Here is a 24,018-nt window from a genome sequence, read left to right as displayed (position 1 = left end):
GGGGGACAAGGGGTTGGGGTTTTGAGGGATTTTGTTTTTGTCTGTGCAGATCAGGTATTTTGGTAAAACTACTAAACTTCATTTTCTGTCCTTAAGCAGGACATTTTGGCAGACATCGTATAAACAGAGGTTTTTTCAGAAGACTTCAAAATTTTATTGAATCATAGAATTATAGACTGGTTTGGGTTGGAAGAGATCTTAAAGCTCACCTCATTCCAAACCCTTTGCCACAGGCAGAATGCCTTCCACTAGACCAGGTTGGTCGGAGCCCCATCCAGCCTGGCCTTGAACACTTTCAGGGATGGGGCAGCCACAATTTCTCTGGGAAACCTGTGCCAGGGCCTCACTGTCCTCATAGGGAAGAATTCCTACATAGATTTCCTCTGAGATATCAGAAACACCAATGTAGCAGAAGATATTCTTTCCTATTATAAAACAAAGCAATTGCTACTTCTTCTTGTTGAAATTATGAGGAAATCTAATGGTCAGATTGGTAAGAATTTACATGAATTACATCTTAGGTTGCAAGTTTTGTATTTGCTGCTTCTTTTGTATTAAAGCATGAAACTATGTACCCCACTGATTACTAAAACAGTTTCCCAGTATAACAATATTTAACCATTAAACCAGGAAGACTTTCAAATATATTTGTGAGAGATACAAATGCCATATAATTAAATACTTTTCCTAATGGGTTTAATGATTAAGGAGAATATATCCGTGTAATTTGTAGATCAAACAGAAATAAATTACAAATAGTTTGGTAGGCTAAGTCAGCACTCAAAATTACTTTCAGAGTTGAAAATCTTCAAGGGAGAATTCACTAATTTCTTCTGCAAGCTGTAAAAGCAGAAGGAAAAATGCATTCATCAGCCTGTCCCAGGGGAAAATACATCTTGAGACATTTAATTCCTTGGCATACCTGTCAGATTTGACTCTCTATGACACGAATTGTGAGCGCATTCAGATCAACAATAACAGTTACTATTCATCAGGAATGTTTATGTCTTTCTGGAATATTATGTATGTACTCCACAAATCTATAAGTACCTGAAGACTCAGAGGTTTTTGTCTCTGTTAAATGATGGCATAAGCCATTCAGAAAAAAATTATGTGTCATGAATTGAGCTTTAGGATATGGTTCTTCATTTATTAGACTGTTAGGCGGGTGGTTTAAGAGAAGCAAAATCATGGATCAAAAACCCCTATAAAGCTAGCCCCCAATAAGATATTGTTGCTTTATACCCAACTTTTTTATTATGTCATATTTGTCATCACGTTGTCAAATTGACGAAAAAATTAGTGTTTTCATTTAAAAACTTGTCCATTTTTAGTAGGCAGTAATTGGTAATATTTTGAAAAATTTTGTGGACCAGTCCTCTTATCAGTTAATATACTAATGATACTACTGATAAGCATAAACTCTTTTTTTTTCCAAAATAAACAGAGTATTTAACTTGATTCAAAAATACTTTTCTCAACTTGAAACTAGCTTTGAAATTACTAGAAGGTAAGAATTGCATATATATATATATATATATATATATATATATATATATATATACATATTTTATTAAGCTATAGTGTTGGAAGGTCTATTACAAATAATATGACTAAAATCTGCCCTTTTAATTTTTTTCATCTTAATTTTTGGGATAAAATGGCAGTATGAGATTTGCCAATAAAATTTTCAATTGCAAGTTGTCATTAAAAAGAAAAAGTGCAAGAATGCACGTAGTTTTATGATTGTGAAGACAATGACTGCTTTTTATCCAATTTATTTTGTGTATATGCCTTCATGTAAGAAAGTTATTCAGCCCTTTAATTGTGTCTCTATACTAATTTTGGCTTCCATCCAAATCTTTGCTGTAAAAAATCTCTTGTGGTTGAAAAGGTTGAACTGTAAATAAATGTCTTAAACTAAATTATATGGATGGATTAGAGAGACTGGAAAGTGAGAAGTGTAAAGGGAAAACTATGTTTAAATATTTCAGGTTTTTATACAGACCTGAAACATCAGGAGAATGAGATGTACTTTTCACATTTAAAGGTGAATAAAATGTCATGAGAAGTGAAGAGAATCCAGACAATTTACAGCCCAGCATGAGTTCATAACTAAGAGATACTGAGTTTTATGCAGATATAAGCACTATCTGAATTTACTCTTTTTTACCTTGTAGTTCTGTGTTTGTAATTGCATTTAGTCAACCAGTCAAAGCTCATTGCACAATGTGATTTATGGTTTTCTCAAGACAAAGACTTAAAAATCTGTAGGAACAACTAGAAGATACTTTGATTGCAAGAGTATGTAGTAAATATTTTAATAAGAAACTAAATGGAGAATCAGTCATTCCAGATGCATTGCTGTGAAAACTCTGGTCTGTTTCCTATTTAGACCTTTCAGTCCTTTCATAACTGCACATTCTCAAGTAAATTTATGGTGAACAGCTGATCTGATGTAAAGGTCTTGCTGACGTGGCTTGTAAAGGTAAATCTTGTTAAGCAAAGAGTGATGCAGTGCAGTATTAGGTATGAATAACTGATAAATGAGACACATGGTGCAGCTGCAAATTTTGCTTTTCAAGTGTGTATTGTATTCATCTACATTTATTGTACATTGCTTGTCTACTTAGAGAAAGATAAAGTAATTTATGGAATATTTATGTGTATATAAACTTCTGCTGCACTTTGTCATACAAAATAGAAAGATGCTTCAGGATGACAGAGTATTCTTTAAGTATTTTCAAGGTCATCGAAAGACAGAGTTGTTATGAACAGAGCTCTCCTTCTGCCACATACAAGAATGAGCAACAGAACAATAGCATGGTCCTATGTGTATTAAATTTCACTATATCTTTAAATTAATCTCTTTTTTATGACCTTTTTTCCTGTCTCCCCATTTTTCTTCATTGGTAAGAAATAAATTATAGTATACAATAGTCGCATGGGGATGAGGAACAAAATTATGAAGGAAAATTATCTTTGCATGTGAGAAGCAAAAGAACAGTTCTTAAAATCATCATTCATGTCAGCCTCGAGGTCTTTCTGTTTACAGAGTAGGGAATGTTAGGAAAGATGTATTTGGAATCATGAAAATGGCCTCTGTGGAGATAGCAGAAATCAGGACCTGATTTATTCTTTTTCTCAAGTGGTGGTAGTTAGGTTTCTGCCAGCTCCTGAACTGGGTAACAGAGCAAGTAGACTTTCTTTTCCTCACACTTTGCATGCTCCAGACTTGGAAAGTTCATGGCCTAGAGGAGTGAAAGACAGAAGTCCTGTGTCAGAACCTGCTTCTTAGACTGCTCCAAGGCTGCAGCAACTTAAGTGAGAAAAGTCATACAGATTTTACATCTTCTGTTTATTAGCGTTAGGAAGCAGAAATAAAGTGAAATTGATAATCTTGGAATTTTAAATAGCAGTCTTATTTGAGAGACAAGTCTTGCTAACATATATGAATTTACCTATGAAAAATTTGCTGCTTCTTAAGCATAATATTTAAAATATTAATTCCCTGTGCTCTCAGATATTTCTTTTGTTTACCATTAAGAACTTCTGAATTCTTGACATGTTTTGTTTCACTGTAAGAATACTGATATATTTGTAGTAATGGGCATTTTAGGTCCATCAGGTTAAAGAAAGACACATCTAATAGCAGTAGAGTTTTATACCATGAAGAAAGAAAACTAGTGAAGTGAACATAAGAAAATTAGTGAATTGTATTTTGTTGCACAAAACATCTTAAATATGTTGTAAAGCCTCGCAGGAAATAGATACTGTAGTTGTGTAAAACTTTGCTGACCATAGGAAGTAGGTTCAGTTGTTAAAATTCATTATTTTCTTAGACTTTGGAGGCATTTTTTTTTTATTTTTGATAAAAAGAGAATATTTTTGGGCCAATAATAAGTGACTAGTTCAGGATAAATTGCTAGTTTAGACCTGAGTTTCACCCAGATATGTTATATCAGTCACCAGGATCTTCAGATGACAAACTGTGTGGATTTACTACACCATGAAATAGTGTATACACATTCAACAGAGCATACCCCAGGTGCACCATGGCAATTAGTCTGGGCCTTGTGCTTAAAAGATGCAGCTTTTGTCTGCTGTGAATTCAGGTGAAGCCTATCTCACCTTCTGCTCAGGATCTTTTAGTAACAAAGAATTCAGAATTCATGGATAGAGTTTTGAATGTAGGAGATCATTTTCAAACCGAACTTTGTATTGCAAATTTCAGATGGGATGGAAGTCACAACCAGAGCGCCACTGTAGGAACAGAAAAAAAAAAAAAAAAAAAAAAGGCAGGAAAAACTGGCATCATACAATTCTTTCTGCCCTGCAAGGCAAGGGAAAGTGAAAGATTCTAGTTTCTGCCATGTGTGAGATAGACTGGCTTAGGACACAGTTTGATTTACACAACTGAGGAATGAGACAAAGTGATATACCTGCAGTAGGAGTAGAGGAAAGGAAGGAGATTCATGACTAATTTCTGCCTCCCCCCTCAATGTATACTTCCTTCTGCAAAAATCAAGGTTAGATTCCAAACTTTGATATAAATCAGTGGCATTGCGTACAAGGTAGCCATAAACATGTTTTTATAGTCTCCTAATAAATGATCTTGTTTTAGTTTCTGGGTTGTTTCCCATTAACCATTCTTTTCAGACTTGAAAGTTATTCAAAGAGAGAAAAAACAATAGGATAAATGACAGTATAAATTATCTTAATTAGGGCATTGATTGCTCTTTTGCATTGATATTACAACAGTTATTCCTTTACTACATTTTGTAGTATTTTGTGCTCATTCAGTAAAGTATTACTTACTTAGATGTCTTAATTCTGCTGTCTTTCTGTGTTCATATTGCCAGTGTAAGTTCGATGTATTCAATGGCCTCAAATTTTTTCTTACAGGATAATTTTAAAACTAGTCTCTACAGAAAGTAAATTTGATTAATGAAAATGCTTAACTTAATCAGGATTAATATCTAGCAGTGTAATTTGTACTCCTAAAATTGCAGCAATTATAGTGACATAAATATTTAACAATGAACCCTGCTGAGAACATTAGTCATATGTTAGAAAGCATTTTGAACAATACTTTCTTTTCACATCATGAAAGGACAATCTGGTAGAAGTCCAAATCCCCATTGATTTCCCTGCATTCATTTATTGTTTCATTAAACTTTTTAGTATAGTCCTTTTCAAGTGTCAGACTGCTTTTCCAAGAAAAATCTTACCATTAAGAATTGTATTATAGTTTCATAGCAGAGGGCAAAATGTTCCAAGAAACAAGATAGTATTCCCCTTTAATTTGTAGAATCAGAAAATTTGGTTTGCAGGATAATCTGGTATTTATCTGGTCCAAACTCCTGCTTGAATTAAGACTACTGCCAGTCCTAGATCAGGTCAGGTGTGGTTTTGTCTAACTCAGTCTCAAATCCCAGGGATGGAGATTACTTATCCTCTTGTCTTGGAATAACCTGTTTCAGTGCTTCATGTCTCTCCCAGTGTATCCCTATTTCTAATACCTGGTCTGGATATGCCAAAAAAAAAAAAAAAAATCTTTCTAAAGGCTGTGACAGGAAACTATTATCCATCATCAGACATTGTTAAATTATTGTCCGACAAGTTGCATCACCACAAAACACTGACAATGCTGTGCACACACACACACAAAAAAAAAAAAAAATTGTAAAATATTTCTTAAAAGCTTGTTCCAAAACACTTATTAAATAAATAAAAATAAGGACTAATGAATACTGGGAGGAGACCTGACACTTTAAAATAGGTAATTCAAATAGCATTTGTTTTTGAAATATATTTGTATTGTGTGATTTTGAAGCTGAGTATATATATCCATTTTTACCTACTGCATTCTGTAAATAATTTTTTCATTCAGGATGCATTTGTTTAGTTTAGCAAGATCTTCTTACAGGGAATATCAGTTGTTTAAAGCACTCTCTATCCTGAACTTTATATCTAGTGGTACTTATGAAGTTTTTAATTTTCTGTTCTTTTTTTCTCCTCTCCTTTTCCTCCTCCATTTCCTTCTCTCTTTTCCCTTTCCTAGTCTTTGACTTCCATTTCCTTTTACTTTAATATTTACAAGTGCCTTTTATGGAATTTGACTGCATTTTTAAAGATTTGGTATTAGGCAGGTGGCACGGTCATCATAAAGTTAGTCAAAGAAATATATAAATAAAAACTTGGAGAAAGAGATATTAAAGAGTGTGTGTTTGAAACATAAATTCCATTGTAGTGGTAATCTGCCAAAGCTAAGATCCTGGTGTCACATGATTGCTGATAGGAGGCTAATCTGTACAAGTGGCAGGATTTGTACATGAAATATTTGATATTATTGTCAAATCAGTATAACATAAAAGTTTGAAGAAGGTATCAAGATAATGTGGTCTATTTCATCATTTGAAATATTACAAAATATTTTTGTAAACCTATAACCTAAAAATGATAGATGCATCAACTTTTTTTCTTAAATACTGCGTAGATGAGTTATTTTATATGCAATTCCTGCAAGTGTGTTTCTGTTCTGAATAAAGCTGTGGAAGGTTTACTGATATGATGATCTATCTCAATAGATTGCTTTTGTTCCAGGAAAGTTTTCTTTTTTTTTTTTTTTCCCTGTGTGTTCTGTTGTTTTTCTGATTAAAAACAAGTTGAAGTAAAGGTATTTTTTTAAATAAATAAACTTCTAAACACAACCTATTGGTTTTTATACCTGAAGTTTGTTAAATATAGAATCCCATCTTCTGGATTCATGGTGATTCAATATATTATAAATTATGTTGTCAATCCACAAATTTGCTCTTTTCTATGCACTTTAGTTTACACTCCTGCCTGCTTTATTTTCATTAATTTATAGTATTGTGCATTTTGTAATTATGATTTTCCCATAGATTACTTAATCTTTTTTTTTCAGTAGAAGTAGGTATCAAAGAAAATCCCTGAATAGGGATGCTACTTTTGGTTCAGTTTGTATAGTGATATCTCAAAATTCAGCCCAGTAAAATTAAAAATTAAATACATGGAAGAAAGGAGCTTAACATGTGTTTTAATGTGTTATATATAAATATGAATAAAAATATTAAAGCTATTTTTGCCAAATTCATTTTTAATGTCAGCTACTGAAAAGTGTTTTGTAAAGAAATTACTCATATTAGTGAACATTAGTTTATATTAATTATACCTGATCTACTACACTGTGTATCTTTATTTATGGGTTTTTATTTGTATTCACAGTTAAATAAATGACTAATACTTTTATTCCAAACTAATGTAATAATTATACATTATAGTGCAAAGAAATATGGAAATCCTGGGAACAGAACCATTTTATTTGATTATTAAAATGGTGACATTTGTTTCTGGTGTTTTAGGGTATTATTTAAAGTTAGATATTTTCTCCAATTTATGTTAATGATTTCACTGACAGTTTGATTTGCTATCATTATCTTTATTTCGTAGAATGTGCAACTTGAAATATTTTCATTATTAAAGTTCATTTATTTGTGTTAGCTGAATTCTGACAGTTATAGCCAGATGCTTGAATGAGTATTTATGAAATTAATTGTTGTTTGGGCAAGGCAGACAGATGGAACTGAAACAGCCAGGCTGTTTCTACAGATGAATTAACATTTTGTCTATTGTGTAGCAAAATCCTTTTTTTTTTTTAATTTTTTCCCTCCTATTTGTCCCCTGTGGCAATTTCTATCTCCATTCTGTCAATATTTCTGTGAGCTCAGCTAGAGCTAACTGTGAGTCTCAGCCAGAAAAAAAGAGGTTATATACTCTTCCTCCTACAGAGCAAACACATAGAATAAACAAAACAGTTGTTGCTCATCCCAGGCAGACCAAATTTGGGCAAAGTTCCTCATATTCTGTGATACCTACAAGAGTCTCAGCATTTGTACAGAAAATTATTACTTTATCACCTTGAATTACTCACTGCTGTCTTCCAATGACTTTTTCTCCTGCCCTTAAAAGAACATGAATCATCATCACAGAGAGAAACATGTTTAAGCTTCATAAAAATGCTATTTTTTTTTTTATTTTTCCTCTGAAAGAGATTCAGGTATTTTCAGGGGACTCAGTTTTTCCTTGAGAGTAGTAAAATAATGAGTAATATGTTCAGGAAAATGCTGTTAAATCAAAACACTCCACTTATTAACACGCCCAGTAGTCAGGCTGCATTCATCCTCTGTAGCTATACAGATTCGGATTAAAGGGAGAGAAGCAAGAAAAAAAAAAACCCAAGCCATCCTCAAATTTGTAATGCTTCTTTGACAGAAATTTCCCTGTGCCACCACAATCTCACATATATAGGAACGAAGATGTTATTTCAGCAATGTCTCAGCTCCTTTGTTTTAAAATAAATTTATATCCTCCTTCAGTTAGATCTGACATCCTCAAGGGATTGAATTTGGAACTGGAATAACATTGTTCTATGCAGCAGCTACCTCTCCAATGAGAGCAATGTAACAAAGTGGTATTTCTGTTAATTAACCTCGTATGAGATCCACTTTGGGATTAATGTAGAGGAATTGTATTGCTAGATCCCCTAACCTTCTTTTCCTTGGTGATGATTTATGTAATATATCACAATTCTTAGAAGGTTTCTGAGGCAGATTACTTCAGTGAAAAGACAATTTAATATGCCAGACATTTTTCCTCTCATTCTGCTGTAATAAAGTAACATAAACAACCTACCCTGGACCAGAGAAGCAGCTGGGGAATTTTGTTTTGGTTTTACTTACTTGGATTTATGGTACAATTTATTTCACAACAAATCTTGTGTTAGATGTTGCTTTCCCATGGTTCATTTTGACAGCAGTTAAAATTCTGTGACAATAAAAGGAACTTTCCTAGATGAAATGCTTGCAAGCTGTATTTTAAATAGTATGAAGTTTGGCATTTTTTCTGACATATTTTTGTGGGGTTTTTTTCTGTACTGAGTTAATTTTCTCAATTTATTAGATTTGCTTGCAAATTACAAGAATCTGTATAATAAAAAGGACTTTATACTTAATGTTGCTTAAACTTTAGGATTAACCTATTAACACATAAGAGGTTAAACTTATTTTTTTTATTCAGTAAGGTTTAATTCTTTCCTGTTGTGTTTAATTTTAACTTCTGGTTGACAAAATTAAAAATCAACCCAACCAAACTAGCAACAGTATTTGTGGCATATCTTGTCAAAAAATATTAATAACTTTTTATTAAAGCCTTAATATAGCATACTAAACCAAAACCTACATTCTGGTAACTTCTTGTGTCATTATGTCCTCCTAGGCTACCTGGAGACTTAAAGCCTCACTTATAAATGGATAATACTAGGCTCTGAGATGTTGTGAATCATGTTAATTTTTTAATTAACTGACTTAAATTAGATAATTTATTTAATTTGGAGAATTCACAAGTAACTGTTCTGCTTTTCCCTCTTTGGGGTATTCCTACCAAATCTGCTCCTCAATCTAACCAGTCACTATGTGAATTATCCCAGCAAATCAATCCACAAAATTGAATTATCCAGCTAAAGCTCACAGATACTGTGATTAGGACAAAATCTACTGATATAACAGCTAGCAGAAAATGGAAAATCACAAATGATACTCTGAAAGAAAGGGATTTCACTTTCAGTATATCTGGAACTTGATATCCATCAATAAATATGCCAATGGCATAATGTAAATATATGGCAGTGGACTGGTTCTTTTCACATTTATGCACTGAATGTCAAAGAAATCAAAACATTCATCATGCCCAGGACTATTTTACTGTGATAAAATTTATTTGTATATGGAAAGATGAATAAGCTGGTTCTATACTTAAATAACAGATACATTCATTATAAAAAAAAATCTTAACTGGTTTATGAAATATTTTTTTCCAATCTCAACTCCTAGCAAGCAGTGAAATTTTCATTTCTCTTAGATTACTCTTCAGTCCCGCACTTTTGTTACACTCTGTGAGACAACTTAATCTTAATTACTCCAAGTATTCTGATGATTCTATTACAACTGGAGTATGTATTCTAAATCAAAATAGTTCTTTTCTTTGTTTTCGGAAGTCCATAGTTACATTTTTTCCTACATATATAATATATACACCTCACACCATCACTGATACTAAGTGGGTCCAGTTTTTGAGGACCTATTACACTAACAGATATGTCTGGGTTAATTCCACAAATGTAATTGCAAAAGTCATTGTACCTAGATACATAGTGCTGTGCAGGGGATTCTAAATTATACACTGATTCTTTAAATACTACATGTATAAGTAATTTTATTCATTTCTATAGGTCCCAGGAGTGTTTATAAAATCGGATCCTTAGGTTTCATGTCGCTAACACATTTATATTTTTTTAAATATAGACTCGTAGTTGTGCTTTTATGTTGTTTAAATTTTAAAAACATTTACAGTAGGACTAATATTTGGTATGCCCTAAGGTTTCTTTTCAGTGAAATTATTCATCCTTGGAAAGTAATCATGGCTGAAAGGCAAGTCAAATACTGCTACTGCTTAGTTAAGTTTTAAATTTAATCTTAACAGAACTCAATGTTATATCTCCTAATTCTATTCTTATTCTCATGATGATACATTATTTTTTCATGACATTATTATACTTTAGAATTCAGTATTTTTAACTCTATAAAATGATAAAGCTAAAACATGCTGGAAGACATACAGTTCTACTGCTCTATTTACAAGAAAACAGTTATGTTTCAATGGCAAATTCATGCAAAACACCCATAATAAAGTGTGAAATGTAGAAGTTACTGTTTTTCCAAATTCATGAAATCTCTTTAGCTTCACACGTAATGGGAACTCTGTTGGGCTGCAGTAGAAACTAAAGAAATAGAAATTCTAATAAATATGCACTGAAAAGAATAGCAAAGAGTATGGACAGAAGTAATTATGCTTTCACTGGATATATAAATTGAAGGCTTAAAGCAACTAAAAAAAAATGCTTCTTTATAATGAAAAAAAATAGTCTCCCTAGGACTGTGAAAGATCCTACTGTTCCTTTTTTAAGATATTACATTTCTGCAGCACTTTCCAAGTATAGGGGAAGAATGACCTCCCTGCTCCTGCTGGCCACACCATTCCTGGTCCAGGCCAGGATGCCCTTGGCCTTCTTGGCCACCAGGGCAGACTGCTGGCTCATGTTCAGTCTGGTGTTGACCATGTTCCTTTCTGCCTGGGCACTCTCCAGCCACGCTGTCCACAGCCTGTAATGCTGTGGGGGGTTATTGTGGCCAAAATGCAGGACTCAGCACTTGGATTTATTAAACTTCATCCTACTGGACTCTGCCCATCCAACCCTTCCAAGTCTCTCTGCAGAGCCCTCCTACCTTCCAACACACCCTCCCATCTTAGTGCAATCTGCAGATTTACTAATGAAAGACTCAATCTCCTCATCCATGTGATCAATAAAGATATTGAGCAGAGCTGGCCCAGCACAGAGCCCTGGGGGACACCACTGGTGCCTGACCCCAGCTGGGTGCAGCACCGCTCACCACCACTCTCTGTCCCGGCCATCCCAGTCCTGAGCCCAGCACTGAGTGCTCCTGGCCCAGCCTGGGCTGCAGCTTTTCCAGTGTGCTCTGGGAGACAGAACCAAAGGCCTTGCTGGAGTCCAAATCCTGCATCCACCAGGAGTCACCTGGTTATAAAGGGAGATCATCACACCTTGTTCCTGCTGCTGCTCAGGGAGTGGAGTGCTTCCCCTTCTCCAGCACGTGGTCCCTCCCATGGGAGACAGTTCTCCATTAACTACACCAAACGGAGTCCGTCCCATGGACAACACTTCTCCATTAACTTCTCCAGTGTGGCCACTCTTCCCCAGGATCAGTTCTTCAGGGACAGGCCACTTCAGCATGCTTCCGCCACGGGGTCACAAATCCTACCAGGAAACCTGCGCCACCATGGGCTCCTGAAATGAGTCTGCAGGTCCCTGCCAGGAGCCTGTTCCAGCACAGGCTTCCCACAGGGTCAAAGCCTTCTCTCAGCATCCATCTTCTCTGGTGTGTGCCTCTTCCATGGTCTGCAGGGGATCTCTGTATCTCCATGGGCTTCACCATGGGCTGCAGGGGCACAGTGGCATCTCCACGGGCTGTACCTTGGGCTACAGGGGAATCTCAGTTCTGGAGCAACTCCTGCCCCTCCTTCTGCACTGACCTGGCTGTCTACAGGACTGTTCCTCACATCCTCATCCCACTCTTTTCTGGCCACAAATACATCAATATTACAAAACAAGTTTTTTCCTTCTTAAATATGTTATCACAGAAGGCTACTGTCACTGATGGGCCAGCAGTGGGTCCATCTTGGAGCCAGCTGGGACTGGCTCTGTCCGACATGGGAGAAGCTTCCAGCACCTTCTCACAGAAGCCACCCCTGTAGCAGCCTCGCTACCAAAACGTGGGTGTGCAAAGCCAACGCACTGTGCTCACAATCAGAACATAAAATACCTCTCCCCATCAAGGTCCTTAATTGCTGCCTGTGGCTTCTCTAACACTGACTTCACTGTTCCTGCAGAACTATGACTTGCTCAATCAGTCACAACAATGATTTTTTGCAGAAGAAAAAAAGGGACTATTAGCACTCAACAAAAAAGCTGATGCACTATTATAAAACCAATGTACTGTCAGAATATGAGACTCGTTAATTTACAAGTGAAGAAAGTAAATTATGAAATTGTCTTACGGGTTTTTTTTATAAATTTTATTTATATTATTATTAATTCATCAAATTTTATTCCTTTTTTTTTTTTTCTTTCCTTTAGCTATGGTTGTTCTAAGCAATTTGGAACCAAATACAACTTATGAAATCAAAGTAGCTGCTGTAAATGGAAAAGGGCAAGGAGAGTATAGCAAAATTGAGATCTTTCAGACCTTACCTGTCCGTGAGTAATACTTGTGCTGTTAAATGAAAATTATTATTATTATTATTAGAATATCCCTTGATTTGAATTTTGATCCACTGTATATAATATTTCAGGTTTATTATAATCCACTTACCAGTGTATTATACCAGTTTTTACATTGTTTCTCAGAAATCATGTTTTGTTACTCCACCCTTCCTTCAAGAAGCATGAGTGTACTTAAATTGGAGAATTTATCCCATTATCTTACATTTTTGAGTTTCAGAAAAGCCTCTATTTCATATAATGGAACACAAATCATGAGAGATACTAGAATAAGGAATTTTTCTCATTAACACATCTAAGAGAAGTGAATTGTCCATTTCTGGAGATATTTCTTCACCAGACTATGGTGCTATTGTTCTGCAATTATCAAGCATCAAAAAGAAAACTTAACCTAAGGAAGAAATTATGATAATAAATTGTTTTAACTATGACTACATGCAAATGAGAAATTCTATGAAACCAATTTTGTATTTGTCGTAACTGTAGGCCATAGGTTCAGATTAAAATATTAAGGGCTAATAAAAAATATTTTTCTCAAATTATCTTTAAATAGAAACAACAATAAATAAATTAAATATGTAGAGAGAAAAAAAAAAAAAAAAGCCAAGGAACTACCAGATGGCAGTGTACAGTAATCAAACAAATGTGTTGAAATACATCAGCAGCTACTGCCAGACCAGTCTGTCATAAATCTCTTGCAATGGAACTGTTTCCTGAATAGGGCAGTACTCAGTGTGGCTAATACTGGCCCTAGGGGAATGAACAATAAAAGTAATGTAACTACAAAGAACAGAAAATATTTCTGTGATATTATATAAGATTACATTACATTACATTACATGTATTATTGTGTTATGTTATATTATATTATATTTTATTGCATTATACGTTTCTTCTGTCCCAAAACATTAACTTGGCAGCTTTCAAATTTCTTTTGCATTGAAGCATATATATATTCTAAATATATTCCAGGACAGATAAAATAATTTCCTATTATTCCTATCAGTATACTTGATGAAAGAATGACAGAAACTGAAAGATATTATACATATATATATATATGTATAATATGTATCTTTCTATCTGATAGAAAGCTAGAGAAGTTTTATGTTGTGATCTAAGTAAGTTTATCATGACTTTAATAAGTACTAAACACAATAAAATTATTTCTAAAGAAACAGTATCTCTGGGTAACTGCACGTTCTCAGTTATTTCAAAGATAAGACACTTCAGTATGTTACTTTTTAAAAAATGTAACAGGCATTGCATATAGAAAAGCTAATATGTGAATTTTTGACTAGGAAAGTGTCAGAAAGTGGCTGTTAATCTTTTGATTGAATGTTTAAGACTACCTTTATCTTATTATTATAACTAAGACAGTTTTAGATCTGAAAATATTGTTCTTTGCATTTACTCTTGATATTGATTTCTTTAAGAAGTTGTTATTCCTAGATAACTTTTACTCAAATTTGACTTGGTACATTTATTGGAGAATAAATTAAATTTAAAAACTGTATTGCAATTTAGAAATCTCACATAGGATTAAAGGTTATGCTTAAGTTATAGATGCTTACTTGTAATAGTGTCTTTTAAGCTTCATGAGCAGTATGAGCAGCAAATTACTAGCCTTGCTGAATTGATGATGAAATTATTTTGGAAGGAAATTCCATTTAAAAGTGTTAGAAATCAGAAGATCTCAAGGAAATGAATATTTCTTTCATACTTCACATGATTTTATTTCCTTGTATGAGGAATCTACATTAGAACATATTTCAATCACAGTATTTACCATTCTTATAAAGGCTATTTTCTAGTGCATGGAATGGCCATATTTATTTTGAGATTTTGATGAATATTATTATGCACAAGTTCCTAGCTGTAATTTAAGAGTTATCTCACTGCTGATTTATTATTATTATTATTGTTGTATACTGTTTGTTTCCTTATTTAGGGGAGCCAAGCCCCCCTTCAATTCATGGACAACCAGAGAGTGGCAAGAGTTTTAAACTTAGTATAACTAAGCAAGATGATGGAGGTGCCCCCATACTGGAATATATTGTCAAATACAGAAGTGTAAGTATTACAGTTAATCAAAATAAGTGAATCATGCCTGTTAATATCTGTTTTTAATGCAAAGAAAATTGTTGATATTATTTGAAATTTACCAAAGTTGTGTGCATTTCAGAAAATAATTTCAAAAAAAAGATATGGTATGTTTTCTTTTGGAACTAAGTTGCAGCTAACAGCATACAAAATAAATATTGAAAATAAAACCAAAAAGAATTCAGCTATTCTTAAAAGTATACTGAAAATTCATGTTATCAAGAAAACTATTTTCTTTTTCAATTGCATAGTAAAAGTGGGACATTTGTGTTCTGCTTTTAAAAACACAGTAAATTAACAAACATTAAAATTGCACACTTAAAGGTTGTTTGAACAGCAAATTTTTAATCTACTATAAATGCATATAAATATGCATATAAATGCATATAAATGTTGATAGAAAGCTATATTGGAGTGCTCCATATTAATTGTAAATGATATTAATTAGCTGATCACATTTCTTATTTGCCTGAATTCGAAGTCTCATCTTACAAAAGCCATTAGCACATTGTTGGGAATTTAATGAGTTTCAGGGCATATATCTGTTCTTAGACAGCCATCAGGCAGAGGTTTTGTGCATTCTGCCTTTTAGAAAACTCTCTTTTGGTGTTCTCTCATCATCTGGCAAGTTTAAGAACCAGGCTTTTCTGCAATATATAATATATTAAAAAAAAAAAAAAAAGTTGTGTGGGTTTTTTATTATTATTAATAATGTAGCTAAAATACCTTTCCTGATGTACTGTGCTTAGAAATTGTTGGATTGTAGCTACAGAGCTGGAAAAAGTGATGTGTTTCATTCCAGTGTAAATTTTTAAAAAATGTCCTTGTGTAGTACTTTTATTGAGAAGACCCATTTTACTGGAGTGTTACAGCAGAATTTCATGTCCATGAAGAGTCTAGAAAATTGGGAATGTAACATTGGATATCCAGGCATTTTAAATGGAAGGTAGTAAGGACTGTATTTATTCAAAGAAAGAAGCAATTTTTGAGAAAGTGACTATAGAAGCTGTTGGAATGTTTCCAAAAGGAAAAGACAGATCCTTAACTTGCAATAGGTTTTTGTCACATTTCCTCTTGTTTACTATAATGTAACTTTTTGGTTATAGTCTAGGGATTATCCAAATGCTAAACCTGGGATGTAAAATTATTGTCCTATGCTAAATATAATCAAATAAGATTAATATCTCCAAATTAATTGAGAAATATTTGATAGCACCCTTCAGAGTAGTCTGGGGGAATGACCAGAATTTATTCTGCTATCCCTGATTCCTAAATATTAATTTCCATCCAATGAATACGGTTGACATAAGAGAAAAGTAATAGCAAAGAAGAAGAGGGTAGTAAAATATGCAATACAAGATAAAAATGGAGTTTTGCAGGATTAAACTTCCTAGTTAGATTACAGTGCCTTTAAGTATTTACCACTGAGTACAAAATAATCAGTTTGAATATAATGCATTCATGCAGTATATGGAATTTAATCTGTTTTTATGATTAAAATAAGATAAATTCTTTTGGTTCTATCCCAAAAAAATTTTGGAAATCTAATTTTGATCTTGTGTTTTTACTAAGGTACAATATTACAGTATGAAAGGTTACTTTTCCTGTGTGGTGTTGGAAGGTAAATGTGCAGTTTAAGCAGTAAGTGGAAACTTAAAACATTACTGAAGAAGATAGCTTTTCCTTGGACCTGGAATTCTTAACTTCCAATTGAAAAAGCAATTTGACTAAATGAAAGGACTTTCTACAACAAAAAAAGCAGTACAATTTTTTGGTGTTTTAATCAGCAAGAATGTATGCTATTTAAAGTTCGTAATTATCTGTTGACTGCTTCAGTTCCATCTTCCCCATTGGTAGAGTTTAATTAGCTTTCCTACAACTCTTGCCAGCCTTATTATTAGCACCTGGACCAATGTATTTGCATGTTTGTAATTGCATGTTTGAAGAGCATATTTGATAACAACTCATACATCAATGGTTTTTCCTTCAAAAAGTTAATTCACCCATGTGTAAGTTTTATACAGATTTTTTTTTTTTTTTTAACTGGAGGAAGGACAGCTACAAAAAAAGAGTGTGGTGAGGGGAAGAGGGTTGTTTGTATTTTTCCCTGGCAGGGCATATTTTATTGAACATTTGGAATTAGAACAGAATAATAAAAATAACTCTCTTTTATGATTATGAATCTTTAGATAGAAGCAACAAAAATTTACTAAAGTGACTGGTTTTTACAGGCCTAAAATTTGCTCACCTGTTTTTGACCTGTGACAGGGTTGCTATTAATGCTCTGAATTTTGGCAGATGTGGCAAGCACATTTCTTTTCCTTTCAGGATTTTTCATAGAGGTGCACAGAGAGAAATGAGAGAAAACAATTTCTATTTCTACTTCTTGTTTTTCCTATGTGGAATGTGTTTAGAGAATTGTTTACCTGGAGTGAGTTCTTGGCTGGATTCTGGTGAGGATTGTTTGAGCCTGATGGCCAATCCAACCCACTTGGGGCTGGGCTCTCAGAGAGGGTCATGAGTTGTGTTAGAGTTAGAGTCAAAGTTTTAGTATCCTCCTTTTATATAGTATATTAATGTATTTTAGCATAGTTACAATAAAGAAATAATTCAGCCTTCTGAATTGAGTCAGACATCGTCATTTCTTCCCATTAAGTTCACCTGCATTTACAATAGGCAGATAAGAATTTGATAGTTTATGTGCTTTGCTCTGAAGCACATTCTCTCTTTTTTGACTGTGTTGATGTAGGACATGTTCATTTTGTTCCTTTATGGTGGGCCCTACAACAAACTTTATAGATATAGAATATTTTAAAAGAGATAATTTCTCATTTGCTCCCACTCTGAAATACTGACCAAGAAACAGGTAAATGTTTTTGCCTCTCCGTGTTCCAGTCTACCTGCTGATCCTCTGTCTTTCTATGCATTTTAATACCATGTACATTACCAGCTGTTTTGTGCTTGATTCAATATATGCCCCTGAACTTTTTTACCCATATTACCAGACCTAGAAATCCCCAACCTGATGTAATTAATTCTTGTGAAGTCACTGCTTTAAAAAATCAGATTTTCTTCTTTGAGGATTTCTTGATATTTTTTTCTGCCAGCTTTCAAGTCAGTGCAGTGTCTCCTGTCCATTTTTTCATCACAGGGACCACCATAATGAGTCTGTTTGAGTTGTGCTTTCAGCTTAACAATTTAGAGAAGATAAGGGAAGGGTTGAAGAGGGTTAATCACTTTTTCTCACTTTTTACGAGATCCCAGAGAATGGGATTTTGGATACAATGTAGAATGACCATTAAAGAAAGAGATGTTGTTTTCCAGACTAGTAAACTGCTGCCTAAGCAATAGCTTGGCTTTACTTCCACTGTTGTCAGGTGTGCCCTCAGTTTTGAGAAGCAGTGAAGTCATGGTACACTGGAGTTTTATACTGCTTTGTTTAGTTTTTGATTGTTTTTGTTGGTTTGTTTGTCTCAAGGGAGGGGGCTTTGGTTTTATTTTTGTCAGGGTACTTAGGTGGTTAGGTTACAGCTGTCTTAAAAACCTACTTTCTTAGACTCTTAAATAAATTTGACTGATGCTTATATTATGAAAAAAATATGAAGTCAAAACTATATAAAACCAATATATACACATTTATGAAATAATTATGTGAGGATTTTTTGGTTAATTTTCTTTTCTGTTAATATAAGGCTGAAGAGTAATAGAAGTGGACAGTAAAATCCCCTGAACTGCCAGTCACTAGCTAGGTTATCAGTGGCCTTTTGTAAAGGAGTATTTCTGCATAATATGAAACAAAGTAAGATGCAAAAAAAGGAACATTTTAATCTCTGAGGTTGCATATCCCATCACACTTCCTGTAAATGCGCATTTTTACTTGATATTAATGATTATTGAAGACATTTATATTAATTCATCCTCCAAACTAGACTACTGTGTGTAATTTAGAAATTTCATTCCTTTTGTTGTAGAACTCTGTGCATATGTAGAACTTTCTATAAATTTAAAGTATTAATAATAGAACAACCTAATAATGTACAAAGTGATCTCTTATGTTTCTTCTGCTCCTTAAGCTACAATTGAAAGGATCCTATATTAAACAGGGAGATTTGTGGGAAGATTTACCTGGCAGACCCATGATTTGTGTTCTCATCCCACTTTTTCCATTTCTATGCTTGCAGTAAATCAAACGTGGACAGATTACTGAGCTCTGCTTAGGAGAAAGTACTTAATAATGAAATATAGCTGAAATAACAGCTATAATGAAGGACATAGACATTATTTTCCTTTTCTTTGTTGTTGTTTTTGTTTGTTTCTTCGGGGTTTTTTGGGTTTTCTTTTTTTTTTTTTTTCTTCTTTAAAAAGCCATAAGGAGGCAGTACTCTGGAATATTTAATATCTCTCTCTTTAGAATACACCTTTCTTTCCAGATACTTCATTCCTCTTCCTCCTTACTTGTATTTGTTACTCTTTTTAAAAAAGTTTTGTGTCTTTGGACTCAGGGCTTGTTTAATTTATTTATAAGTTTCATTTATCCCAATTTACCCATTTGGTTTCAGTTTCAACTAAATTCTGGTATCTGTGGCATAGCATATGGAGGTATCTTGTGACATTTCAGCTCATTCATTATTTCTCATCTGACCAAATTGTGGAATACTTACCTTTTCACTTGTTCCTCTGTCTGCAGATGTACACCTTTATTCCATTCATCACATAGATTTTTTCAGTTTGTTTTCAAAATATTCTCATATCTCTGCTTTCAATACTTCCTTTTTCTGCAGCAACTGTATTAGCCTACATCTTTAGTTTCCAACTTAGTATACGATTTTATATTTCTATATTTCTGAAAACCTTTGGAATTCCCTAGTATCTTCAATGGCATCTGTGCACAATACTGAGATTATGTAGGGAACTTCTGATTCATGTTGCTATTCTTTGAAATCTAGCTGTATTTTTTTCTAACTCCTCTCATTCCTTAGCAATTTAAACAGACTTTAAAATACAGTGCTACATAACATTGCTATTCTTCATATCACTAAGGAGTATTTTCATATGCATATTGCTATCAGTATTATCTCCTTCTATTTCAGCAGTGGTGTACAAATATATATTTTGTAAAAGGAGTTTAGTATAGTGAGGATGTGAGTGGATTCACCCAGGTGATTGCAATAGAAAGTATCCATCAGAATATGGGAAGTATCCTTTACAGAAAATCCTGTTTTCACTGTATGATGAACAAACTGTTTTTACTCCAGTCTATGTAGTTTTTCTTTCATGATTTGTAACTGACCAACCATTCTGATGTTTTTCATTTGTCTATCACTGCACCAAGTAGGAAGCTTCACCTGGATGAAAATATTCCTGAAAATAGGTTTCGTTGGATTTTAATCATTCTCAGAACTATCATGTGACAATACCAATGCTAACATAGACAAAGCAAAAAAGTTTATGAAAAGGCAAAATCAGTATGGAAAAATTGTCAGCCTCAGACCTGATAAATAAATTATTGCAACAGTGCACACAAGGGAATTGAGTGTGTCCTTTATTTTTTGAAGACTGGGGACAAATAAAAAGTAAGTCATAAGGAACATGACTGGTCCCTGAACTCTCTAAATTATTTGCTATTTTCTCTGAAACCTGTATCAGTGAAGACCAAGATGCTTGAGGATTTAGGCTCAGCAAAGAGCCTAAATATAAGCTGCTGAGTAGTGTGCAGCTAAAAAGCTACACTTGCAGTTATTATAAGTTTGTTTGGCTTTAAATTTTCCCATGTGGTTTATACCCACTGATTGGGTCTGTGTCGCTTAGGGGTTGGATGGCCAGGATCTGTCTCTCAAAAGATATTTGAGCCATGCTATTGTACCTCAGTGTCTCATAAGGGTAGGACTGCATGGATTCTTGCTGACTGTTATTGGTTGTCCTTTGAACAAGATGAATTTATGGTTTGACAATATATGTTTTATGCTTCTTCTGATTACTAACTGTGTAATTTCTACTTGTATAAAAAAGTAAATGTATTATGCACTGAAGGTAGCAATTGCATAGGTAAGAAATCCAGATTTATGAAATGCCAGAATTAAGTTTGCACCCTAAAGTCCTCATTTTTTCTCTTTTTATCAATGTCCTAATTACCTGAACTATGAGAAATTACGAGAATCCTTTTTTGTCTAGAACACCATCCTAAAGATTTGCATGTATCTTCTTACAGGTGTAGACATATTTTCTCAATGATGTTTATATTTTTGTACACAACCTGGTTTGTGAAATGTTCCCATATTGCTACAATTAGTGTATATTATGTTAAATAACTAATGTGTGATATAAGCACAGCTGGACTCATTAACAGTTCAATAATGGGTTTAATGGCAAGTTTGTTTGAATGAATATTGATCAAACATTGATATGTTTGTATAAAATAAACATCTTACATAATTTATTTTTAGCATTTTATTATATAAGTAATTAGCCTGCTGGTCTATAAAATAAAACCTAGTATTTGAGCAAAGAATAAATTGAAGCCAAAAAGTTTATAAGGATTGACCACAAAATTCTCTAAATCCACATTGTGGAAACATGATAAGGAGTAGTCAAAATTACAAAAAGCCTAAGTATTCAGAACTCCAAAATTAGATCAGTGTTCATAACCTCTGTAAAGGCAACACTATATCTTTGAGCATCATGTATATACAGACTTTAAACTGTATATAAATAATATATAAATAATACAAGCATTTGGGAGAATTGAAAGAAATATTTTCATCTTTACAGAAAGATAAGGAAGACCAGTGGCTAGAGAAAAAAGTGCAGGGTAGTAGAGACCACATCATCTTAGAGCATCTTCAGTGGACCATGGGATATGAAGTACAAATTACAGCTGCCAACAGACTGGGTTATTCTGAACCAACATTGTATGAATTCAGCATGCCACCAAAGCCCAACATTATTACAGGTAAGTTAATTTCATCGTGTTTGCTCTCTATGAATTATTTCCAACTCATAGTACACTGTGTATAGTTAGCAAAACATAACTGAAGTCTTGGACTGGAAAAATGTGAGACCCCAGATTTTATTATCAGCAAAAAATTGATTCAGAACCCTTAAATGATACCCTGTGTCCTACTTTTTCTTAGTAATAAAATAATTTTAAGTATAGAAGAAACATTGTTTCTTCAACTCTGTTGACGGCAATCAACAAGAAATACCACATTTAAGATACACTCGGTTTTCAAGTTGCCTTGTACTGCCTATTGTCTGGTTAAGCCAGTTATTTTCTAGAATTCTTGATTTCAGTCCCATCTCTACATGTGCTTTGAGCTATACATATAATGAAGGCATTTATTTTAGTGTCTGATGAGGTTAAGACTTCAAATACTCTTTTTAAATAATGTCTGAATGATTCACCCTAACATAGCAACCAGTCTTCTATGAGGCTGATTTACAACATCTGAAATTTATAGAAACTTTGTTCATATTTTTGGGTCTGTAAATAATAATATTTTTGAGTCTGTATTTCTATTTAAGAAAAACTGCATTTTAGTTCAGAGTGAGTGTATGAGTTTTAATGCTTTCTAATATAAGGCTTTATTTTGATGCAACAATGAAAAATTATTTCATTAATGATAAACCTAAAATAAGGTATTTTCTGAAGTATTATGGGTAATACTAATTTTTATAAAGAAAATACTATGAGGAAAAGATTTCAAGCTTCTAGTTAAACATATGAGCTGCATCTTTAATAACTGTTTCCAAATTAGATCAGTATCATCATTACCCTTGAAAGATCAGGCTCTAAATCCTCTAACATAGTATTTTATAACTTCCATTTTAAAAATTGTTATTGTTTTAGAATCAACAAAAACTTGCCAAATAAATGGCAAATATATAGAAATGTAAGCCATATTAATACCTGTATTTCAGTCTGAACACCTGACTAGCATTGATACAGTGCCAATGGGCTGGAACGAGTCATGGACTAGTGTGCTTTCATAAAATTTTGAAATAACTGGCTATTTTTTTCTTGTCTATTTTAAGTTTCCTTCAAATATATATTCAGGAAAATTATCTCAAGATCTCTGCAAAATTTTTGAATATTCTATAGAAGTGTTTTTTAATATTGTATGTATCCTTACCTTTTATGTATTGAAAAGAAAATACATTTGTAATTCATCCATAGACTCAGATTCAGTTCTAGTACAAATATTTGGTTTATGCACTTGAATTGAAGTAAAGCTGATTTGCATCTTGATTGAAATTCAGGGTCTCAATAGGTTCTGTGTACTTGTTTTTAAACAGGCAGAGCCTTGTGATTGCCATCATTCAGAAATAAAATTTCCCATGATTGAAAAAGAAAAGTGAAAAAGAAATGTAGGGAAACTCATTGTCCCAAGGAAACAAAAATATCTGTCAAGTAGAAAGTATAAACTTACTTAGGGAAGAGATAAGGCATTTTTCAATTTTGCATATGTGAAACAAAAGTATTACTTCTTTTGCAATGTATTCTAACTTTAACCTTTTATAATTATGTAAACTATTCTGGACTATTGCCATAGCTGCTGTAGCAGAGAAAATTAATTCTCCTCAGTAAATGACATACGTGGTCTCTAGACATTCAAGTAAAAAGTAGTTTAGTTAATTTAATTTCAGAATAAAGATACAACACTTCTCTCTAAAAAGTTTTATAGGTTCTTAGAGGTGTTTTCCTTTCAGTGCTCTCCCATAACCTCTACGTAGTTATAAGTCTGTTGCACTATTTAACTTCAAGTCTTCTTTATAAGAATCATTACTGCAATTATGATTGTGGAACTAATTAGTTTCCTTGACAACTGCTTTTTCAAAGCCTGAAAGAGAGTGTGAAATTCCCATCATAAGAACATTCTGTAGGCAATTTTTGAAAGTATGTCAAAAGACATTTAGAATCAGTGCAACATAAGCCTTCATATTCATGAGTCAGCATGATTATCTTGTTTTGAAATGAC

At 33.4% G+C, this 24,018-nt stretch overlaps 1 protein-coding gene across 1 annotated transcript in view; it reads left to right on the top strand.

The window, feature by feature from the left end:
- The window catches only part of NCAM2 (neural cell adhesion molecule 2), a 263,496-nt gene that overhangs the window by 209,124 nt on the left and 30,354 nt on the right, over positions 1-24,018 (top strand). The window contains exons 13-15 of the mRNA XM_077790949.2: positions 12,797-12,916; positions 14,892-15,013; positions 21,812-21,992. Of these exons, the coding sequence (XP_077647075.1) occupies positions 12,797-12,916; positions 14,892-15,013; positions 21,812-21,992 (423 nt within the window). The remainder of the gene's footprint in view (positions 1-12,796; positions 12,917-14,891; positions 15,014-21,811; positions 21,993-24,018) is intronic.

This window comes from Lonchura striata, chromosome 1, assembly GCF_050655825.1.
Source record: "Lonchura striata isolate lonStrDom1 chromosome 1, ASM5065582v1, whole genome shotgun sequence".
Lineage (NCBI taxonomy): Eukaryota > Metazoa > Chordata > Aves > Passeriformes > Estrildidae > Lonchura > Lonchura striata.
Note: the sequence above shows the minus strand (reverse complement) of the source record. Positions and strands in the feature narration are given on the sequence as shown.